Source organism: Echiichthys vipera, assembly GCF_963691815.1.
Source record: "Echiichthys vipera genome assembly, chromosome: 13".
Classification (NCBI taxonomy): Eukaryota; Metazoa; Chordata; class Actinopteri; order Perciformes; family Trachinidae; genus Echiichthys; species Echiichthys vipera.
Genome location: NC_139838.1, coordinates 773221 through 794280, shown reverse-complemented (window position 1 = coordinate 794280; position 21060 = coordinate 773221). Strand labels below are relative to the sequence as shown.

At 40.0% G+C, this 21060-nt stretch overlaps 1 protein-coding gene across 1 annotated transcript in view; it reads right to left on the bottom strand.

Annotated features, from left to right (window-relative positions):
- Window positions 1–6357: 6357 nt before the first annotated feature.
- The window catches only part of gatad2b (GATA zinc finger domain containing 2B), a 117325-nt gene continuing 102622 nt past the window's right edge, over window positions 6358–21060 (bottom strand). Inside the window, exons 5-11 of the mRNA XM_083925399.1 lie at window positions 20762–20890; window positions 15388–15552; window positions 14561–14924; window positions 14271–14473; window positions 12896–13006; window positions 10691–10904; window positions 6358–9685 (exon numbers count right to left, since the gene is read on the bottom strand). Coding sequence (XP_083781525.1) covers window positions 9549–9685; window positions 10691–10904; window positions 12896–13006; window positions 14271–14473; window positions 14561–14924; window positions 15388–15552; window positions 20762–20890 — 1323 coding nt within the window. The 3' untranslated portion in view covers window positions 6358–9548. The remainder of the gene's footprint in view (window positions 9686–10690; window positions 10905–12895; window positions 13007–14270; window positions 14474–14560; window positions 14925–15387; window positions 15553–20761; window positions 20891–21060) is intronic.

Here is a 21060-nt window from a genome sequence, read left to right as displayed (position 1 = left end):
TTTTTCATTGTCTCTGAAAGTCTCCTGGTGCTATCTCTTTTTTTCTCTTTTCCATTCTCCATCAGATTTGATAGATTCTAAAACAAAACAAAAGGTAAGCAGGTCACCACCATAGCAGACCTTCATATAATATATAAAGACAAGACTAACAGTAAAAGTCAAATTGGAGTGCTGTCCTAGTCTTGTTTTTATACAGTATGCCATTACTCTATAGCCATTGCATTGTATAGTCAATAATTAATTTACAGTATAATGATAAATTAAAGATATAATCTGTAAGATTTTCATCTAATTCATTGTCTTTTAACTTCCTATTTATCAGAGAGTGAGTTAAAACAATGGTGACTGATCACTTGACCCACTAATGAAAGCACTTGTTGCCTTTTTGCTGATTATTCCAATATCTTTGTCTGTGGAGACATTCCCTTTCTAGATGGAAATTCAATTAAATTCAATTTTATTTACAGTGCGAAATCATAACAAAGGTTATCTCAGGACACTTTACAGAGTAGGTATAGACCACACTCTATGACTTATTTATGATTATTAAACTAATGATATGAGTAACAGTAACCATATAAGCAGGAAGCATCATGCAGGACCACGGCAGCAGGCACCACCATGACCAGCAGACACCTGTGAGAAATGCCCTGCGTCAGTCAGCAGCAGTTTGTCTGCACAGCTGGAGCTTGTCACTGTCAGTTATGCTGTGTTTACTTGTACTCAGAAATCTGGAACTTCCTACTTCTGACAAGTAAAAATGTAATGAAAGTTCTAGTCTGAATTCCGAGTTGGGCTCTCTCTCATGTGTCTGGGACATGAGGTCCTAGAGACTCGCCTGCAGTTACATCTTACCGCCAAAGCGGATGTTAGAAACAACTACAATAATTCTTATGGATTACAACTTTAAACCAAGACTTTTGCATCTTTAAAGTTTGAACTATTACAAAGTGTGCACAGGTTCATTTCAGGATTCCTGGTGTGTTGTAGTTGGCACAAACAAAACCAAAGACCACCAGTGGGCCAAATGGAGAGGAGACAGGGTCAGGGGAGAGGGTTGCAGCCACACTTACATAATGGTGGTGTGTGCATTTCATTTCAGAGGAGTTGTGTTCTTCCAAATGCTTTTGGAAGGTCACACTGGAGTTATATCATACAGCCTGCAGTCTCCGGCAGTCTATGCTCATTTTCAGCATACTTGTCGTTTTATTTCCATGTAGTTCAGCACGGACCCCTCTAAATAAGCAAAATCTTCCAGCTGCTGTGTGGTTGTCCTTGAGGCCGACTTGTGTGTAAACACTCAAAGTACTTCATGTACCACACATCCAACAGTTTTCCACAGAGTGGGCCCCACTCATTGACACAATATGCACTGTGGTAATACCTCAGATACCTCACATGTTGTTTATAGCCACACTTCTCAGCCATGTGTTTTCCTCTTGCATACACAGAAAGAGGTGCAGCTGTTTGTGTTTCTGCAAAGAGCAGAATACCCTCAACATGTTAAACTGAGAAAACAGAGCCATGTCAAAACACGATAGAGGATGACTGAAATTGCGTAATGAGACAATATTATATGTTTCCCACCTCATCGACTTGATGCATGTCTGTCGTTGTCTTGACTGTACAATCCAGCTGTATAGTTTGGAACAGTCCAATGGTCTTTTGTAAATATGCAGAGTGCTAAAAATATAAAATTAGTAAGAAGAACTTTTGGTTGTGTGACAAATGTGCCAGGGCAGTGTTTGTCCTCTTGGGTAGAATTGAGTTGTGACTACTGGTTGGAAGCTATCTTTATATATCATCTAATTGAAGTACAGCTCTATTACTGTCACTTACTGTGTTTTGCTAAGCAGACAGGATGTGTGCTGTAGAGTAGGCATGCAGCACAGGACAGCAGACATATTCCATTTTCATCAATAGATTGGTAAGTTGTGATATCTTACAAAAATGTATGTACAACAACTTGTATGATATATTACAAAATATGACATTCTATTTAACAATGTATTTCATACATTGATATCATACAAACTTGTTTCACAGTACAGTGTTACGGTTCGCCTCAAAGCAGAATGTTGGAATGTGCAGCAGCCTGCATGTCTCTTATCCCACAGACCCTCAGGTTAGGTCAAGTGGAAACTCAAATTGCTCAATAGTGTGCATCAGCCCTGTGATAAACTAATAATAAAACTAATGACCTGTCCAGGTTTACTTGCCTCTGGCCCAGTTACTGGAGTGATAGGTTCCAGCCCCCATTACCATGACCCCCCCTCCCCCCATGGTGTCAACACACCATGATGATCACGCAAAGATGTAAAGCGGAATTCATTATATATGCACAGTATATGGATATTAGACTAGAACACAAGATCATATGCATTAAAACAAGAGATCACCATTGTTATATCTACAATAGTCATTTCCATATTCGAAGGGTGAGTAGACCTTTCCTTTGGTCTACTTTAAAAGGTAAAAAAGGAGTATGGTCAATGCTGGTTTCACATTTGGTTTCCATTTGTCATTCACAAAGTAGTATGAGTCAAAAGAGGCAGCTCTCAACACAGCTGACTCACTCTTTCATCAGACTCATATGTATCATTGCTTAATCCTGCCACCATGTGATGGATACAGGAAGTTGTTTTGTCAGCAGCTGTTACCAAGCTCAAGAAAGAACTTTGAAGCTTAACTTTCACATTTATTTTGAAGCTGTTAACTCTAAATAAAATACTGTGTAGAGGAGCAGGTTACAGTTCACCATTTTCAGTACACTGGAAATAAATGTGGAAACTTAGTTTGAACGTTGATAAAGTTTGGGGACTCACTAAGGCAAAAGGTCTAAGTGCAGTCTAAACCACCAGTCCTTCAGTTTGTGTCTACAGTCCTTTTGGAGGCTGTTTATGTTGCTGTTGCACTTATAGGGGTGTCTAATAATCCAACCAAATTAAACCAATGAGAGTATCGTGTGAAAGTTGGAGTTTTCGGAAGACCTGAAAGAAGTTGTTAAAGTGTTAAATTAGTGACATGAGATAAAGAGTTGCGTAATGACACTATCCGGAGTACCTGAAAAGGGTTAATGAAGTCACACCTGGAAGCAAATTGTTTCAACCTTTATTAAACATAGCTTGCAAGAGATAAATATTACAAAGTCATTTCCTCCAAAATTAGCTTATTTTTTCAATCAATGCATAATTGTCAATCAACTGGCAGTATTCAAACAGCATTATTTTCTTTTACTTTTTTGAAGACCGTTAAATATCAAGTATGTGCAAAAGGTCAGGATTGATTTAAGCAAAACAAAAAAGGACAATTAGTTTCTGGTCGATCTCATCACGTTTCTGCTTCCCCAGATGTTTATTTCAAGTGTCAACATTATACAAAAAGTCAACTGAAAATTGATAAAACTGATTTTGAAATAAAATACTTCCCTGCATTAGCAACAACAACTCATAGAAGATCAAGGACCATACATGTTGTATGCTGTTGTTGGCAGGAAAAGTGATCACTGATTCAGTGTCAGGCAGCAGCTGTGACCAAAAAAATGGGCTCCACTGATGTAAGAGCGTATACCTGGATGTGGATTTTTAGTGTCAACCTTCTGTCTGAAATGGACAGAAAAAAAATCCAAGTGTTCCCTCAAAAAAGAGGACGTAACAGCATGTAAACCATAGTGAAAAGATGGAACCCTCTTGAAACTCAGGTTGGGGTTATATCAACACTTTTGTGTGTGCTTAATACTAATGATAATCGTCCACTTATGAAGTCATTAAAATTTGTATTTATTTATATGGTTTTGCCTATGCTTTAGCCAGCCATTGGTCATCTGCACACTGGAAATTAAGGGTTGGTTCTCAACAATTACAAATATTTTCTCACTAACCCTATTATACAGGTAATTTAGCTTTTCTTATATTTGTCCAGGCCTTTAGATATCTTTGCAGAACCAATGTCCCTGTTATCCATAGTCACTATGAACAGTTGGGAAAAGTCTGTATGAATCTTGAACATTGGAAATTTTTTAAAAACTTTTAAAGTGTCATCTTTCAACACCGTACACAGTCCAGCACATTTCAAGACTCAGTGGAACATATGAACATGGTCAGCAGAAATGATGTATAAACACGCAAAAATGCCAGTCGGGGCCTTTGGTGAGAGTACATCAGTCTGACCCTGGATCAAACCATTATTTCAGAAGGGTCCCTCAATTCTCCCGATGTAATCCAATACACAGAAACATTCAAAGTGCTTTTATCTAGAGCGAGTTCAGAAAACCATTCTGTAAGAAACAACTATTTCAAGTTTCAGAAACTAAAGAAATGATCAGAAGTGTAATGTGAAGCAGACTGCAGACCCTGTCCGTCTGAACCAATGAGCACCTTCCTGCAAACTCTACCGTCCCCAATCAAAGCAAATGCACCCAGGGAGACTGCTTCAAGAAGCAGAGGGGAAAATAGAGTCCCAAACATTTTGCACATTTCTTACACAATAATACACAGTGATCACAAAACGAAATGACAAGCTTCACAATATTCATGGCTTTTTGTTTGCTTTTCTACACAATATACAACCATTTAATTTCTTTTTTTCAGTAAAAGGGAGGAGAAAATGCTTATGTACAATAAGTCATTATTACTTCAAACCTAGCAAATATCGTGTCATTTATTTCATAGTCAATACATTTATTTTTTTAAACTGCAATAGAAAGAAAACAGAACTCAAATGAGACGTCATAAAATAGAATGACTTCAAATTCAAATGTTTAGATTTCAGAAAGAATCTACAGTCCGAATACAAAGTGTGTTGATGAATCTGCACGAGTGAGAAAGGAGCTGTTTTTGTTTATTTTTAAATTTTAGCTTGGCAGCAAAGGGAGGTGCATGACACAAACATTGCTAAAATCAAATCTTGAGTGGCAATAAAAATAAAATCCCGGAAACTAGGAGCTCATGAAAATATACCTCTACATCCAATTTCAACTGTCCCAACGGGAACATTAATCCATGTTTTGTTTTGTTTTTTGAAATATAACTAACAAGTGTAAACTTCTGTATACATCTCTGAATCTAATCGTAGGTAGTTTCATAGTCTTGGCCTAACTCTGTCATTTCACTGGGCTGTTTATCATCGGCTCATTGGGATGACAGGCAGGTCTGGATTCCGTCATAACGTGATGAACCAGAACACATCCATCTGACAGTCTGGCTGGGAAACTACACTGGCAGTGTAACGGTGACAACAATTACACAAAAAATTACAATTAACAGCAGATGTAGAGGCTGTGCAGTTAAACCACAAATCTCTCAACCATGTGAAGCTCCATCACAGACATCCAATTTAGTAATTAAATATAGTCATGGCTACAAAATCAGAGACACCTGAAAAGACTGTTTTATTGAAGTATACATCAACACTAGGTCCTAAATTGGCTTGAGAAGAGGAGCTCATGAGAGAACTGAGGTCCTCCTCTTTTTTTAAGACAGCCTGTGCTCCCAGACAGTCTCAAGCTATAACATTTTCTGCTACTGCATTAGCGAGAAAACCTGTCCTTCATTTAACAACAAAGGACCGTTATTTAGTTAAAATGCCAATTTGAAAAGTTGAAAACAGCATGAACGTTTGGAGAAATGCAACCCGACGTCATTCTGTGGTGACCACAATGGAGACATAAATGGGCCATTTAAATGACACTCCCACAGTGCCGTACAACCCTGCACTAACCACTGCAATTCCTGATTTGATTATTTTAAAGGGCTTTTATAGCCTACATGGGGCACACGCTCTACCAGATAAACTATCGGTCAGCCCATGCGACGAGTGCTTTGATGTGAATGTAGCCTTATTCAACACTGCTAGCTTCTTCTGCTGCACAGACAGTAGTTATGTTCAAATCACTTCAATTCAAATTTATTTTATTAATAGTGTCAAATCATAACAAAAGTTATCTCAGGACACTTTACAGAGTAGGTAAAGACCACACTCTATGACTTATTTATATAAGTCATAGAGTAACAATAGACCCAACAATTCCTCTGTAAAGTATGGTGGCAACGAAAACCTTTCCTATAGCAGGCAGGAACTTCGGACAGACCCAGCTCTGTGGAGGACGGCCATCTGTCTTGACCGGTGCCAATCACAGGCATGGACAAAACTGGCCAGTTCCAAACACGCACTTTAGTGTGCTATAGACCCCCCCCCCCTCCACATTTCATTTTTAGGGAGAAGCTACAATCTATTAGCCATTACAAAAAGATACTTTTACAAAGGGTTTTAATGGCCTGCTTAACTTATCTTGCTTCATAGGGCGCACTCTTGGCCCAGATGATCCCTCCCTCTTTCCCCCATGCCCCCTTGCACTCACATTAGTTGAAATGGGCTCAGATGTTTCTTGCTCACACGTCATCAACCCTCAAAGTTTTAGTTTTGTCGGACTGTTTTTTTTAATATTTTCATCTGATCAAATCTGCAGTTAACAGTCCACCTCCGCATCAGACCACCGTGAACCGTTGGACTGCATCTTTTTAAATGTCTTGCGGGGAACAGTCGTATATAAATAGACATGTTTGTGCCCGTACATGTGCATCCGGGCTTTACAAAAGTCTTACTCTCTCAACCAAGTAAGCACAGTTGCACTCAACAAACGAGACTTTAACTGTGTAGCGTGCTTGGGTACGAATAGACAGTGTGAGTGCGCCCTTTGCTTCAGTTTATATTTTTGCATCGCCAGCATTCAGCAGAAAGAGCTCCAAATAATAAGAGACTACAGCCACACTAACTGTGGCTTCACTTAGCACAGCAGTGCACAATGTCTGGATGTCAGCATGCTCACAATGACAATATTAACAAGGTAGGTTACTGTATAATGCTTACAATGTTTACCATCTGAGTTTAGCATGTTAGCATGCTAACATTTTTGCTAAATTACACTAAACACAAAGTAGCGCTGAAGCTGATGCAGGTATTTGTACAACATTGTGTCAGGTACTGTCTGAGGTTTCAGAGGATTCAAAGTTAAAGAGTGAGTCCAGAATGAACTAAGTGAGAGTAATGTAATCAAACATACTGTTCCATTCACACACATTAACTGCACAGAAACTGAGATAGACATTTTGATAGAAGCACATGTGCTGTTCCCCAAGACAAAACATGGCTGCCATGTGGTTGGCCACCTGGAACCCTCTGCAGCAGTGTTGCTCATGTCAATGAGGAACCTGTGCCATGATGTTTCCGTACACTACAATCTCGATGTTCTCTATGATGGTTGGCATGGATCCATGTGTCATCTTAAAAAGGTATTTGCATTGTATTTGATCCAAATCATACAGAAGATTTCCTAGATTAGGTTTTAAGCTGTTTCCCATCTTCGTTAATTATTTGACTAATCAGACTGAAATGTGTTGGATGGTCTGTTCATGACTGCTTCCTCACAGCCCTGTCCTTCTGTCACCATGTTCCATGAGTAATACTGCACATTGACCTAACACTGCTTGAAATGCCTACACTTTATTAGGTAAGTGTCTGTTTGTGGCTATACGTATATACGTAGCCTGAAGTCAAAATCAAGTCACATTCCATTCCATTTTTTGGTTTCCTGTCACTTTAATCAGAGAAGAGTGTTCATGTTGTAGCTGCACGCGCCAAGCCGATATCTGTGAAGAACAATTCACATGGACACACAGTGAGTCAATGGAACCCAGTGCTGACCCTGGTACATCTACTTCAGCTGCTTTTATACAGCCTGGCTCTAACACCAGCACACCTGGCACAGGGTTTGGAAACAGGTTCAACATTAGCAGAGATCAACACTGGTAATGTACAAAAGGATAAGACTATTCACCATCCCTTCAACAAACTTGATGCACTCCCCAATACTCCCTTGACTCTGCTAGCATCCAGACCTTAGCCACTCTCAATTGTAAAATCCTTTTCTTCTTTTAAAAAAATGTTTTTCCAATTGGAAATATGCAAAGTGCTCCTCTGGAGTGAGGCAACTTGTGTGCAGAGCATGCACACAATGATTGATGCATGTGTCTCCCATAAAAGATATAATCCACATCCTTTTGTCTCCCTCTGAAGCTAGGTATTTATACATAATCCATACAGGTATTTCAATAATTTCTGTTTTTAGCTCTGATGATTATCGTCTCCGAGGATAATACCTCTCAGGTATGCCACCAATTTATTAGGAGACGCCGCAGAACAAACACACAAACAAATAAACTAACCAAAAGAGGGGGGGTTGTTAACCAGAAAACAATCTAAAAACCCGAATATAACAAGAAAAGGTACCCAGTTTTTTTCTAGGTACAGAATCTGTGGTTTGGATGCATAAAATATGCCTCCATCTTCAGATTTGAGTTCTTTTCACTTTCTCAAAGAACATGTGATGCCAAGAGGAGCTGCTGGGTAAAAAGGGTTTAGTCTGTGCATATTGGATAATCAAAGGTCTGGGATGGGGGATGGGATGGGCAGGAAATGAGATGGGAGGGAGAATCAACTTGCTTCTCTGTGAGTGGACACCATCACCCCCCTGGGATTCTTGGCTGGTTTGTAGACGTCTGGCATGTCAGCTGAAGGTGCAGCAGGGATGTAGCTGTGTCAGTACAACTACAGTCTGTGGTTAACATTTTCATCCACCTGGGGACTGTTAAACTCTGGAGCAGGAGAGGCTGACATCTGAAATGTAGGAACTGATGACAACCTCTTGATGGGGAATGGTGGGATTCACGCAGCAAAGGAAAAGCTTTTCTAAACTTCCATCACACAGGATTCTCTTTTGAACAGCACCTTTTGTCAGTCATTTCCAGTTCATTAGCTCTGACGGTTGCAGGGTGCCTCCTCAAAATTGGTAATGCTGCTTAAGCTGCGTACCAGTGTGAAGAAAGCTCTTGGAACTGGCCCTTTCGACAACATGAACAAGTGTGGGTGCTCTGCTCTCAGTTTAATGGCCCCCTGTTCAAATCAGTATTTTCCACTTTATTACTCCAAGTTAGCGAGCTAACACTTTTTTTTTTTTTACAAAACTTCAGAGTTGTTAAACTTTTGTTGCATAGCAACCAGAATGCACCCTGTTGATCTTCTGTTACTAGCAATAGTCACATCTAAGCTTTATAACTAAGTGGAGAAAAAAATCCTAGATGATGGCGGCCTAAAGTGACCCTACAATGATTCACTGTCACTGCCCAAAGTAAAGGAGACAGCGGGGAAACACTTAGAAAAGAAAAAAGCATAATGAGTCATCATAACTGAAGCAAAAATGGTAGTTGCAGGAATAATAATAGTGCTACCAACAGCGATAATAATGGGAATTATAATTGTTAAACAATGCTGACAGAGAAGATTTTTACTATAATAAGAACATTTGAGATGCACTGACAGTTTAGTGTCTTTGTCCGACTGGATGGGTTTTTATGGGTTGGTTTAAGGTAGGCACACGGACAGGCACTGCATGCGATGGGGGATGGGGGGTTGGGGGTAGGGGATGTTGGTCAATCTGGGAGTGCTTCAGTATGGGGTAGGAGGGCAGGATGGGTGGATGGGTTTGTGGGGGCTCATTTCTGTCCAGTGATGGACTGCGATATGGATCGAGGCGGGATCATGTCCAACAGGTACTCTCTCTGCCGGTCTGCTAAGCTGGAGCTCTTATGGGCTCCAACTGCCGCTGGGTTCAGATAGGCAATATTTAACCCTGTGGGAACAACAGACAGAGACAGAGGATACTGTAAGGCAGGGCTCTTCAATTACTAATTGAATTGATTTTAAATCCAGGAAATATAGATGGGCAAGACAGCAGCCTATTAAAAACCCCTTTTTTAAAATGTACTTGTAGTTTTTGCAATGGCACCTTTTAGATTAATGCAAACGAATGTAGTAAAAAATACATGTGTGCATCATATGTCATATCATAGTGGTAGAACGTGCAGTATAATCTGGTCTTCACTTGACTAATTGACTAATTTCACTGAGGCGTCCACGGTTGGCCCTGGGTCAAAATATATTTTATTCAAAAAAGTAAAGGCCTGTTTTATTTTTATTATTAAGGACATATGTACACTGGAGATCAAAATTAGAGAACATCCAGTTATTAGGGGCATTTCAGCAAGGGAGACCCGCCTTATACTGGGTATTTCACTGGAAACGCCACTAGAGTCAACCACATGGTGAAACTAGAGTCAGCATAGTATTGGACTTTATTGGACTGGTACCAGCTGAGATAAAGCCCCTCCCTTACTGTACTCTATGTTTTCCTTTAGCACAGCCTATAGTGTAGCATTTTACTGCATATGCAAGTCAAACTATGTTTGTCTCTGGCCGACAGAACTAAATGAAACCTGTCTGTTTTCTGGTTTGTGTGTCTGTACTCAACCAAAGACTATTGGTTCCACTCTGTAACACCACTGTACAATCAGAGTGTCTGTATAATTTCGACAACTTGAACAGTATGACGTCTTCTCTCTTGCTGAATGACATTCTAACAGTTAAACTTTCCTTCATATATCATATCAATAATGGTAAAAATAAAGATGATCGACTGTGAAACAGGATCACAGGTATTTGGATCAAGTAGCTCATGAAAAATAAGCAAGTTAGTAAATATAAGTATCAGATTGGACATGGATCAAAGCAGTTAATGGGGATATCCCTGGTGAACATGAGACACAAACACAAAATGACTATAGTGTACAGTAGGTACCTGGGATGTTGTAGATCTGGCGACGGCTGTCATGGTGCAGCCTATTACTGCTACTGCTGCCGCTGCTGCCTCCACCGCTGCCACAGTGCTTGGCACTAGTCATTCCCATGAGGCTGCTGGCCACTGACAGCTGGGAGGCCTGGGCGAAGTTGGACAGGACGCCTCGCGCCGAGTTGGACAGACCTCGCTGCATTGAGGCCTGAGGCTGGGGAGCCTGAGGACAGTACACACATCCCATTAACCTACCATCACTGCCACACAGTGCACAAATCAGTGCACAGCGGTGGGTAGCAGATTCATTGTATTACTGCATTTAGTCAGTTATTTAGTACAAATACCACAAAATAGCTTGTTGCAGCTTAAAACATTTCTGTGTTTAACGACATGAATTGTTTACTTCAGCTATTAATCCCTCTAATAACATCCTGTGATTAAATGTGGGGCTCTAGTAACTCGTGAGGAGCAGTGACGTTAAATAGATTATTTGAAAAACAAATTAATGGATTCACTTTAATGGATTTAAAGTGAGGCTCCCAATGTAGGGTTGTGCGATATGACAAAATGTAGGGCTGTGCCATATGACAAAGTAAAAAATCGCCAGCTAGCAACGGGCTAATAACAGCTGGGCCGAATATCAGCTATTATCAGCTCATAACATGATGTAATCAACAGCACTACTAAAGCTTATCCTTACGAAAATGACATCCACCTCGCGGATAAAGCTAATTAACTGAGTCTAATAAACATTCATGTCTCTTATCATTCAAGAACTATACAGTGGAGATCAAACTTAGAGAACAAAGTGTTAATACTTGATTCATTCTGAAATACTGTTATTTTTTATTGTTCAGATTTCGATAGAATATCCCACTGCTGTCCTAGCATGTTTTTTTAAATAACCAAGGCACTTCAACAAAAACCTTCATTTTGTGAAAAAAGTAGTGATCAAAATTAGAGAACAGTGACCATTGTGTCAGAAGAGAAGATTTCAAAAATGTTTTCTTCTATAGGATTCAAAATGAAGAGGAAGCTTTGAATGACTTCAGCACATCTGTGCCCACAGGACATCACTAGTTTCTCACACTGCTCTGGTTTGATCTTGGTCAATTCCTCTTCAGTCTCTTCCACAGTTCAGTAACTGTAGTGGGTTTCTTAGACATTACTTTGTTGTTGTTACTTTGTTGCCAAGGATTTTCCAGAGATTCTCGATGGGGTTTAGATCTGGACTCTGGGCTGGACATTTCATTGTTTCAATATTCTCAGCTTCAAAGAACTGCTTAACCTGTTTTGCAGTGTGACAACTCCTGCTGCAGAAAACACTCCCCAAGCCTTGACATAACATTGCTAAAGTTCAATTTATTTAGGTCTAATGGGAAACATAATGTTTGGTGTCGGGTTGTGCGTCAAAGTAAATATCTTCGACTGTTAATTGACAAACATCTTCTTTAAGTAAAAAAACAAACTGTAATAGTTCAATCTTGCCAATCAAGCACTCAAAACACTACATAAAAACAACACACTTCCTTCACTTCCAGCAAACTTGTGTCTGTTATGGGAAGTCATCCATGAGTTAACTCCACTGCCACTTGTAGCCTTTATTGACAGTGGAAGCATTACTAACCGTGTCACTAGATGCTCTATAAGAGGAGATACAACTATTCTGGTGTGAAAAAGTGGCTTTTAGCCAGTCAGCCTGGTCCGTCAGAGGATCCAGAGAGAAACAAAACACTGACAGAATAGATCTTTCAGTATTCAACTAAAACAAAGGATGATTAATACATACAAATCAGCACTAAACTCTTTTTACTGCTGCTACCTGTCCTGTTTGTTTACAGTGTCGTTCTTTACTGTATGTATATGTCATTACTGCTTCTACTGCTTTTGAACTGTGTGCCCATTTCTAATTGCTAAACTGTGTGCCCATTTCTAATCGCTAAACTCTGTGCCATGTTATTTTGTCCTTGCTTGAGGACTACAGGGACTACAGATGATTAAATTAATTTTCATGTGTATTTATTGATTTGCACTGTCCCTTTTCAAAGAAACTGAAACTAATAATGGTAGCCCTACTTATTGCAGAACCCATGAGACATTCACAGTTTTTATTCAAAGCCTGGTTTTGAATATCATTCCAAACTTCCTCATACTATAACACAAGTGAAGGCAGGTGGAAGGCATTATGTCACATGGCATGCTGCAGTGTACCTGACGGAGTGCATGATGTCGGATCATGGTGTCAGTCTTGGAAGCGTTGGGTCCAGTAGGGGCTGAGCTGGGTGAGAGGGCCGCCTGCTGCTGCAGCCTCTGTTCAATCTCCTGACATGGAGAAATGCACAGTTGTAATGCACATGGGTTAGTATATTCACATACATCTGTTCATCTACTCCTCGTGACTAAGAGTTGTTTGAAACCAACAGTTGTCGTAAAAAGTCAACTATGTTTTAGGAGGTTTTAGCAGGATAACAGAAAAAGTTCTAAAAAGGCTGGGACAGAGAAACACAGTGAGCACTAAAAACTTGAGGGCATGTAACTGTATCACCAGCGGACACTGTTCGCTGTTCCGTATTATCTCTATCCGGACAGATCCGGTCTGCCGCAGTTTCCCGTCTTTTCATAGTGCTTTTACTAGGTGATTGCCACCGATATATTACACACTTCTAAGAATCAACAAGTGAAATTTCATATCTGTATATGAACATTTCCATGTCATGTGACCTTGATGCGAGAAAGCAGTAAGAACGTTTGGACGACACTCAGTAGTTGTATTACCCTAAAAATGGAAATTAAGAAGACTTTACGGTTTATTTTTGAGATATTAAAGCATGTCATTTTAAAGTGAAGGACTGAAGAATGGTCATTGATGTTTTGACAGCATTGATGTTAATGTGGACGACCAGCAGCTCCCAGTGTTTACAGAGAGGCGGGTGTCTGACTAGGGGCCGAGAGGAGCACATGGCTAATTCACCAGTGTTAGCGTCCTTTTGACCACTCTGGTTAACACAAAGATAAATCAGGCCATTAAAACAATACTTGGTTACAAAGATAAGAAGTTAGACTTTAGTTTAACTCCATTAAATTAACTCTCAACATTACACCATCATTTATATTTGGTTACAAAGATAAGAAGTTAGACTTTAGTTTAACTCCATTACATTAACTCTTAACATTACACCATCAATTATATTTGGTTACAAAGATAAAAGGTTAGACTTTAGTTTAACTCCATTACATTAACCTTTAAACATTACACCATCATTTATATTTGTAGGTTTAACAGACAGTTTGATAGAATTTAGCCAAAATCCGTCCGAGTGGTGACACAGTTCCGTTAGTACATTGTGCTGTGTGACCATGGTGCCTTTCTGCCTGCATCGTGTTTACTGAAATACATAAAGTTCAGAGGTGTTTCTCATAAGTCAGAGGTGTTTCTCATAAGTCATTGCACTGTGTTAAGTGGTCGTGGGTAGGTAGTATTCTAGTGGTCCTGACATCTTTAAATGTACTTTCACAATTCTCTGGCCTCCAAATGTACACAGAACACGGTCAAAGACTTAACTAAGGAAGGGACAGTGGTGCTTACCTGCTCCTGCTGCAGGGCCTTCACAAAGGCGTTCTTCAGCCTGTTGGTATGCTCCGCCTTCAGAGCCTTCTTCTGATTGGAAGTCATGCACTGCTCACAGAGAATTCGCCCGCTCTTTTCTTGCTTCCAGTGGGGGGTAAAGTCGGTTCTGCATTGGGCGCAGAAGAAAGGCTCCATGCGGCCCAGCGTCCCTCTGAGCTTACCTGCAGAGAAGCATTTTGGTTATCCATTGGTTTGATCTCACAGGTTTTAAGTTCAGGCTATAAGAGAATAATCTGATATTTGCTTACCCTGACTGTCCAGCACACTCTGCACCACTTCCTCCAGGCCTACCATGTAGATAAACTCGCTGTTGGCGGCAGAGGGCAGGAAGTGGAGGAGTGGGGCGGGGGGTTTGGGTGGAGGGATCTCCAGCAGGGTTTTCTCCAGTTGCTTCCTTAGGGCCAACTTGGCCGCTGCCTGGCTGCTGGCCTGGTCAGCCATGGAGCTCACCCCTCCGCCAGCTGAGCTGGACATGGTGGATGGGCTGACGGCCGAAGCTCCGCCCAGGCCGCCCGCCACCCCACCGGCCCCTGCCGCTGCCTGCATGTGGGCCAGGTTCATGTACATGGCACTAGAGCCTGAGCGCTGGGAAGCTGTCACCTGCTGGCTGGCCTGCAAGGACACACACATTCTCTATTGCTTAGTAAAATAAAGTCCAATTACTTAGGTTTGAATTCTTTTGTCACAATTATAAACCTGAAATCTTTCTTTTTTTTTAATTGCGGCCTTATCAAAGTAAAGTTAGTTAAAATGCCCTTCGAAGTCCTAAGCTATTGTATGTCTTAGTATTTATACATCAGATTTTAATCACAATTCATTTTTAAGTGCTCCTGCTCCATTGATGAAGTTTGCCATTTATTTGGCCTCCATCTCAGGGCCCAAGCGCGAAAGTGCTAGGGGCTGAAACGGTCCATGGCAATGAAAGTGCGAGGACACCTGTTTTTGAAGAAATTATTATTATTATTTTTCTACTGCGCCATCACACTTTTGAGGGGCTTAGGATGCATGTAGGCTTACAGAAATTGGTGTAGTGCAGAGCTTTGAGCAGTTAGACAGACTTGGTAGGAATCCATACCTGCTGGTAGCTGACAGTATTGGCCATGCTGCTGGAGCGAGACATCCCAGGCTTAGAAGAGACCCTCTGGGCCTGCAGCTGCGCAGGGTTGGGGGCTATCACTCGCTGGGACATCAGCATGGGGGGCAGGCTAGCATTGGCTGCTGACCTGATGACTGTATGACCCTACAGAAAGGAAAAAAACAGAGAGGAGTTTTATGAAAGGAGAAGGCTCAAAGTAAAGGGAACATTCAATTGGACAGAACATTTCAAGTTAAACCTGCAATCTAATTTCAATTCAATTCCAGATTATTGTATTTGTCCCTGAATGGCAATTTGCAGAGGGTTGTAGAGTACTGACACATGTTAAACACTTGATAAATATACAAGGCTAAATACCATGGTAGAAATCAGCTGTAGAAATAAGCCCATATTAAGCTGTGCATATAACAGCCTGTTTCCAAATGTTTGTACGCTGTGTAATTTGATGCCAGCAACACGTTTCAAAAAGCTGTGACGGTGGCAAAAAAAAAGAGACTGTAACAGTGAAATGCTAAAAGATATCCACTGGTGGAAGTTCTCACATTTCGATTCAATTTTCTTTTCAGTGCCAAATCATAGTTTAAATACAGAGTTAATACAGAGACCCAGCAATTCCCCAGGAGCAGCAACAAGTCTTAATTTAATATTAACAATAATCATAATATTTATATAAAGTATTTATACAGCAATTTTGGGCACAGAGTGGAGACAAAAAAAATTCCTTTGAAAAGGCAGGAACGTCGAACAGACCTAGCTCTATTGATGACGGACATCCATAATGACCGGTTGGAGAAAGAGAGAGAGGACATAGAGGGGATGACACATTCTCTGACGGAGTACCTGAACTTCTGTGCAGACGTGGTCTCCCCTGTCAAGACTGTCTGCTTTTACCCTTATATGAAAGCCGTGGGTAATGCAGGAAGTTAAGGCTGTCCTCAACAAGAAGAAGGATGCCTACAGGAGCAGGGAGGCCATGAAGGCAGCACAGCAGGAGGTGAAATACTGTGTGAGGGAAGCTAAGCACAGCTACAGGAGAAAGAAAGCGCAGAAGCTAAGGGAGAACAACATGAGGGAGGTCTGAGAAGGTGTGAGGACCATCACAGGTCACAACACAATGACCAGAGCTGAATGACTTCTTCAACAGGTTTAACCAGCCCTTGTCCCTCCCACCCCCACCCTCCCTCACCGCAGCCATCTCTCCCTTCTTCTCTCTACACCACAACACCCCCCCCCCCCCCCGCCCGTCACCACAACACCCCCCTCCTCCTCCACCTCAACACAATCCCCGCCTCACATCACCACAGACTAGATCAGAGGACAGCTGAAGAAGCTCCAGCCCAGGAAAGCAGCAGGCCTGGATAAAGTGGTTACTTTACAGATTCTGATTCTCAATAGAAAATATTTCAATTATAATTTTTTTTTTTATATATATCATATATTGTTTTATATTGAGCTACACAGCAGTATATACAGTAATTACAATTATTTGCCCCACCTTTTATCAGCTGCAACTTCATAGTTACATTAATCTATCAATTATTATCCAATTATTTAATATTATTAAATGAGCCATTCTGTATATTGAGTACTTTTACTTTTTGTACTTTAAGTTAATTTTCATGCTAATAAGTTTGTACTTTTGAAGTAACATTTTGCATGCAGGACTTTTATTACAGTGTTGTATTACTACTTTTACTTAAATAAAAGATCTGAGTACTTCTTGTACCACTGTGAATATGTGAATAATTTAATGTTGTGAAAATCAGCATTATCTTTGAGTATATTTTATTCACTGTAGAAATACAGAATGTAATGCTTAATGATTTGCCGATATCAGCTGCCTGATACACATACCAACAGGTGAATAAAGGGAGTACTTAGTTAGTGCTTAGTACGGAGTTTTTCTGTTTTAAAATGTTGTCTTTGTGCAATTTTCAATTACATCATTGATTCTCTCTTTATTTATATTTTACACAACGTCCCAACTTTTTTGGAAACAGGATTTTACGATAATATTGGAAATGAGATTATATATTCACTTAACAAGCAATATGCTGTTTATGTTATTTGGTCCGGCAGTACCAATTGTTATTTAATGAGCAGTCATCTTAGCAGTCATTTTACCTCTATTTTTTATCTTAAATTATTGTTCTGTGTTGTTCTGTTATTGTTCTGTTATTGTTATGTAAATGTTATTGTTATTGTTATGTTTAGGTTTGTCCTGTTAAATGTTTGGAAACTGTGAGCAAAGCATAAGCCGGAGTCAAATTCTCTGTATGTCCAACATACTTAGCAATAAACCTGATTCTGATTCTGATTCTGATTCTGATCCCACACATGTTTACTTTGACTTATTTATCACTAGATTTACTTGTTAAATTTTAAAAAGCATACAAACTAGACATTAATAGATTCAATAAAGAACATGAATTGAACAACAAGAATTTGGATTCAATGTGCAGATTTGATCAAATACCACTGAACCCTAACCATATCCACAGGAGTACTGCTCACTTAATGTACCTAAATACACCCAGTGTTCAGTTAACAAGGTGCACAGAGCTCAAACTAACAGTATGCATTACACGCTAATGAACAACTTTTGTTCAAACTGTTATCTAATATTTAGTCTACAATCATGTATATACATCATGTGGATATAAGAAACCTGTCAGTATGATGCAATACAATTCAATATGAGCTATGCAAGATAACCTCTTTTTAACAATACACTAATGCAATTTATTATAACCTTCATGAAGGGAGGATTCATTGCAGGGCTGTTGTATTGGCCTGTATTAGTTTGAGATAGGTGGCCCTAATACAACTGTTGAATAATAGAGTTGTCACAATACCAAAATTATCACTTTGGTATGATATCCGTCTAAAATATCTTGATACCGATACTGAAACGATACCACGGCAAAAGTAATGGAATCTAATATTAGATGACATAACGTGGAACTTTTGAAATTATAAATTAATTTCTGTTTATTCATTAAAACATTTAAACTTTGTAAAAGCTGCTGAGCTTTATAGCTACCTAACATTTCATATAATAAGAGAATCATTTATTTCGTCCTAAAAAGGATTTGAACTTCATGTTAATAAAGTTCAAGCCCTACAAAGTACGGCCTGGTCTATGCTCTAATCAGACCATTTCTACTATGAATTATAAGTTATTGACAGAAAATGTACATGCTCTGATTATATTACCAGTACTGATTGACTTAAAATAGATAATTTATAACTGGTGTTGTTGATCATACATGTAAACACCAGTGCTTGTTCTGGTAAAGTTAATATCATCAGTGTGTAAAGCATACAGAGATGTGTGAACCATTTTACAGTTAAATAGTTAGCCTTACCCCTGATAGCCTCGATCAGCTCGGACGGTGAAATAAGTTCACTTGCACACAGCAAAATGTCCAAACATTTATTTTTCTTTTGTGCTGATTTATTACACACAGCTGAGGCACAATGGACTGCTCTACCAAATTCTCACAATACACAATAACTCACAAATAAACGTTGACCTGCAGTTAACACGTCATGGCACGGTCAAAAGACAGTATACTATATGAAGTATTTATGCTGACATACCCTATCAAAAACCAGGTTTAATGATCATCTATATTTAAGGTGGAATCCTGCCTTCATGTACACAGATGAAGTGCTAAGACAAATAATAAACACAGTTAGGGGGGCAGAGGGCAGCAGCTGTTTGATGAGTAAACTAAAAGCAAATCTGAAACTGGATCCCAGAGTGGATAAAAACAAAACGCCACCTTTGTGTTGTCGTCTGATCAGCAGATCCACATATTCTGTGATACCCCTACTGACTACCTGCACAGGGCTGCTGCTTAAGAGGAGATAGGAGGAGAGACAGGCATCAGTGGCTGTGGAGTTTGCTTACTCTGAGTGCCATACATGGGAATGAATTACCATTTTTTTCCTCCATTTTGCCTGATGGTCTGAATAGTGAAGCCAGTCGCCTTTTCTAAATTAATTTGCTAGGAAGGTGTGAAAAGTGGCTAAATCTAGTGTTCTAGTCGTTAATTTGCCAACATTGCTGACCCCATGTGAGTGCTTTGGGACAGGGGATGCCTCATCACACCTGAAGTAAATGCAGAGTGATATAAGCTTCGACATCACAGTCTCTAGACGCTTTGACACAAAAAAGTCATCAAGGGGATTAGGAGAGTCACCAGAGCAGGTACTCTACCTTTTGCTATAATTTTTACTTGGAGGATCAAAGCACAGCAGCGGGATTATTGTGATATCACACTCATGGGATAAAGGCATCTCAGCTGAAAAAAAACCCCCCTACAACTCCAAATTGCTCTGGCGGTCTCTGCTGGGTGTTTTTAGAATAGCGCCTACTGCCTGGCATTTTCAGCTTGTATAAAATGCTTACGCTGATGGACTTATGGCCTCATTAAAGTGTTGTCTGACCAAATTCTCATCCGACTAATGAGAATTTGACAAGAGCAAATCAACCAGTCGACAAAAGGCATCAGCCCTAATTCATAGCATTCTAACCCATCCACTGTCATATCTAAACCCAAATTCCAATGTCAGTCAATACCAAAGTCTTAATCCCAATTTTACCTGTACCTTTACCCTGAACTCGCAGAGCAGACACACTCAGAATTTGTTAGAAACCCGGGATATCAAGACCTTTGAAAAAACAGAGGCTGGAGTTCATATTCACCTCTGTAAAAGGCATCCATTTCTTTTTTTCTGTGATCAAATGTTTATTTTCCAACAATGAAGGTTCAATTTCTTTCTATAGGCTTCCTTCAAATAAAATTTCAGAGTTCTAGTCAAGACCACTTAAAGCTGAAGTTGGGAAATTTCAAAGGAAAATATGTTTCTTTCATATTTGATGAAACTGTCATTATATCCTGACAGCACAGTGAGGCAGGTGATGTGTGAAAAGTCAGGTTGCTTAGCCTACATCTTCTGCTCTCTATGGTGTCTTAAAGACCTAAAACAACCAATCAGAGCCCAGTAGTCTGACCAGTGTCAATGGCTGCTGTGAACTCAAGCAATCAATCAAAAAGTGAAACTGGGCAGCACTGATCAAATTTGAATCAAGATTATGTTACTGTATTGTATGTCTTACACAAAGTGCCTTCAAAACATATTTTAGTGTACAGTTTAGCTGTAAAATGATAAAGTTTATGACCAAGTTGAGCCAAAAGAGGCCCCACCCACCGACCAAACGTTCTCAATGAGTGGGCAGAATTTTAAATAAAATCTCTGGAGTTATAGAAGTGAAATGGTTACTCACATATATAAAACACAAACAGAAAGACAGACAGACAGACAGACAGAAAGAAAGGCCGACCTGTGCAGTGCGGAGGTTCTGGGGCTCAGGGTTGTGCAGGCCTTGCCTCACAGGCAATTTCCCCAGGCCAGGAGAGCCGTGGATGGGAGGAGGCTGCACAGAGGTTGCTGAGTTCTGAACCACTGGGACCTGCATGCAGCCATCAACACAGCATTAACAGAGCAATATGATTTCTGTATTACTTGTGTATTGTATGTACATGTGTATTTGTAATAGAGCCAGACCAATATAACAGCCTATTACAGACATACATACACTTGAGATCAAAATTAGAGAACAAAGTATTAATACTTTATTTA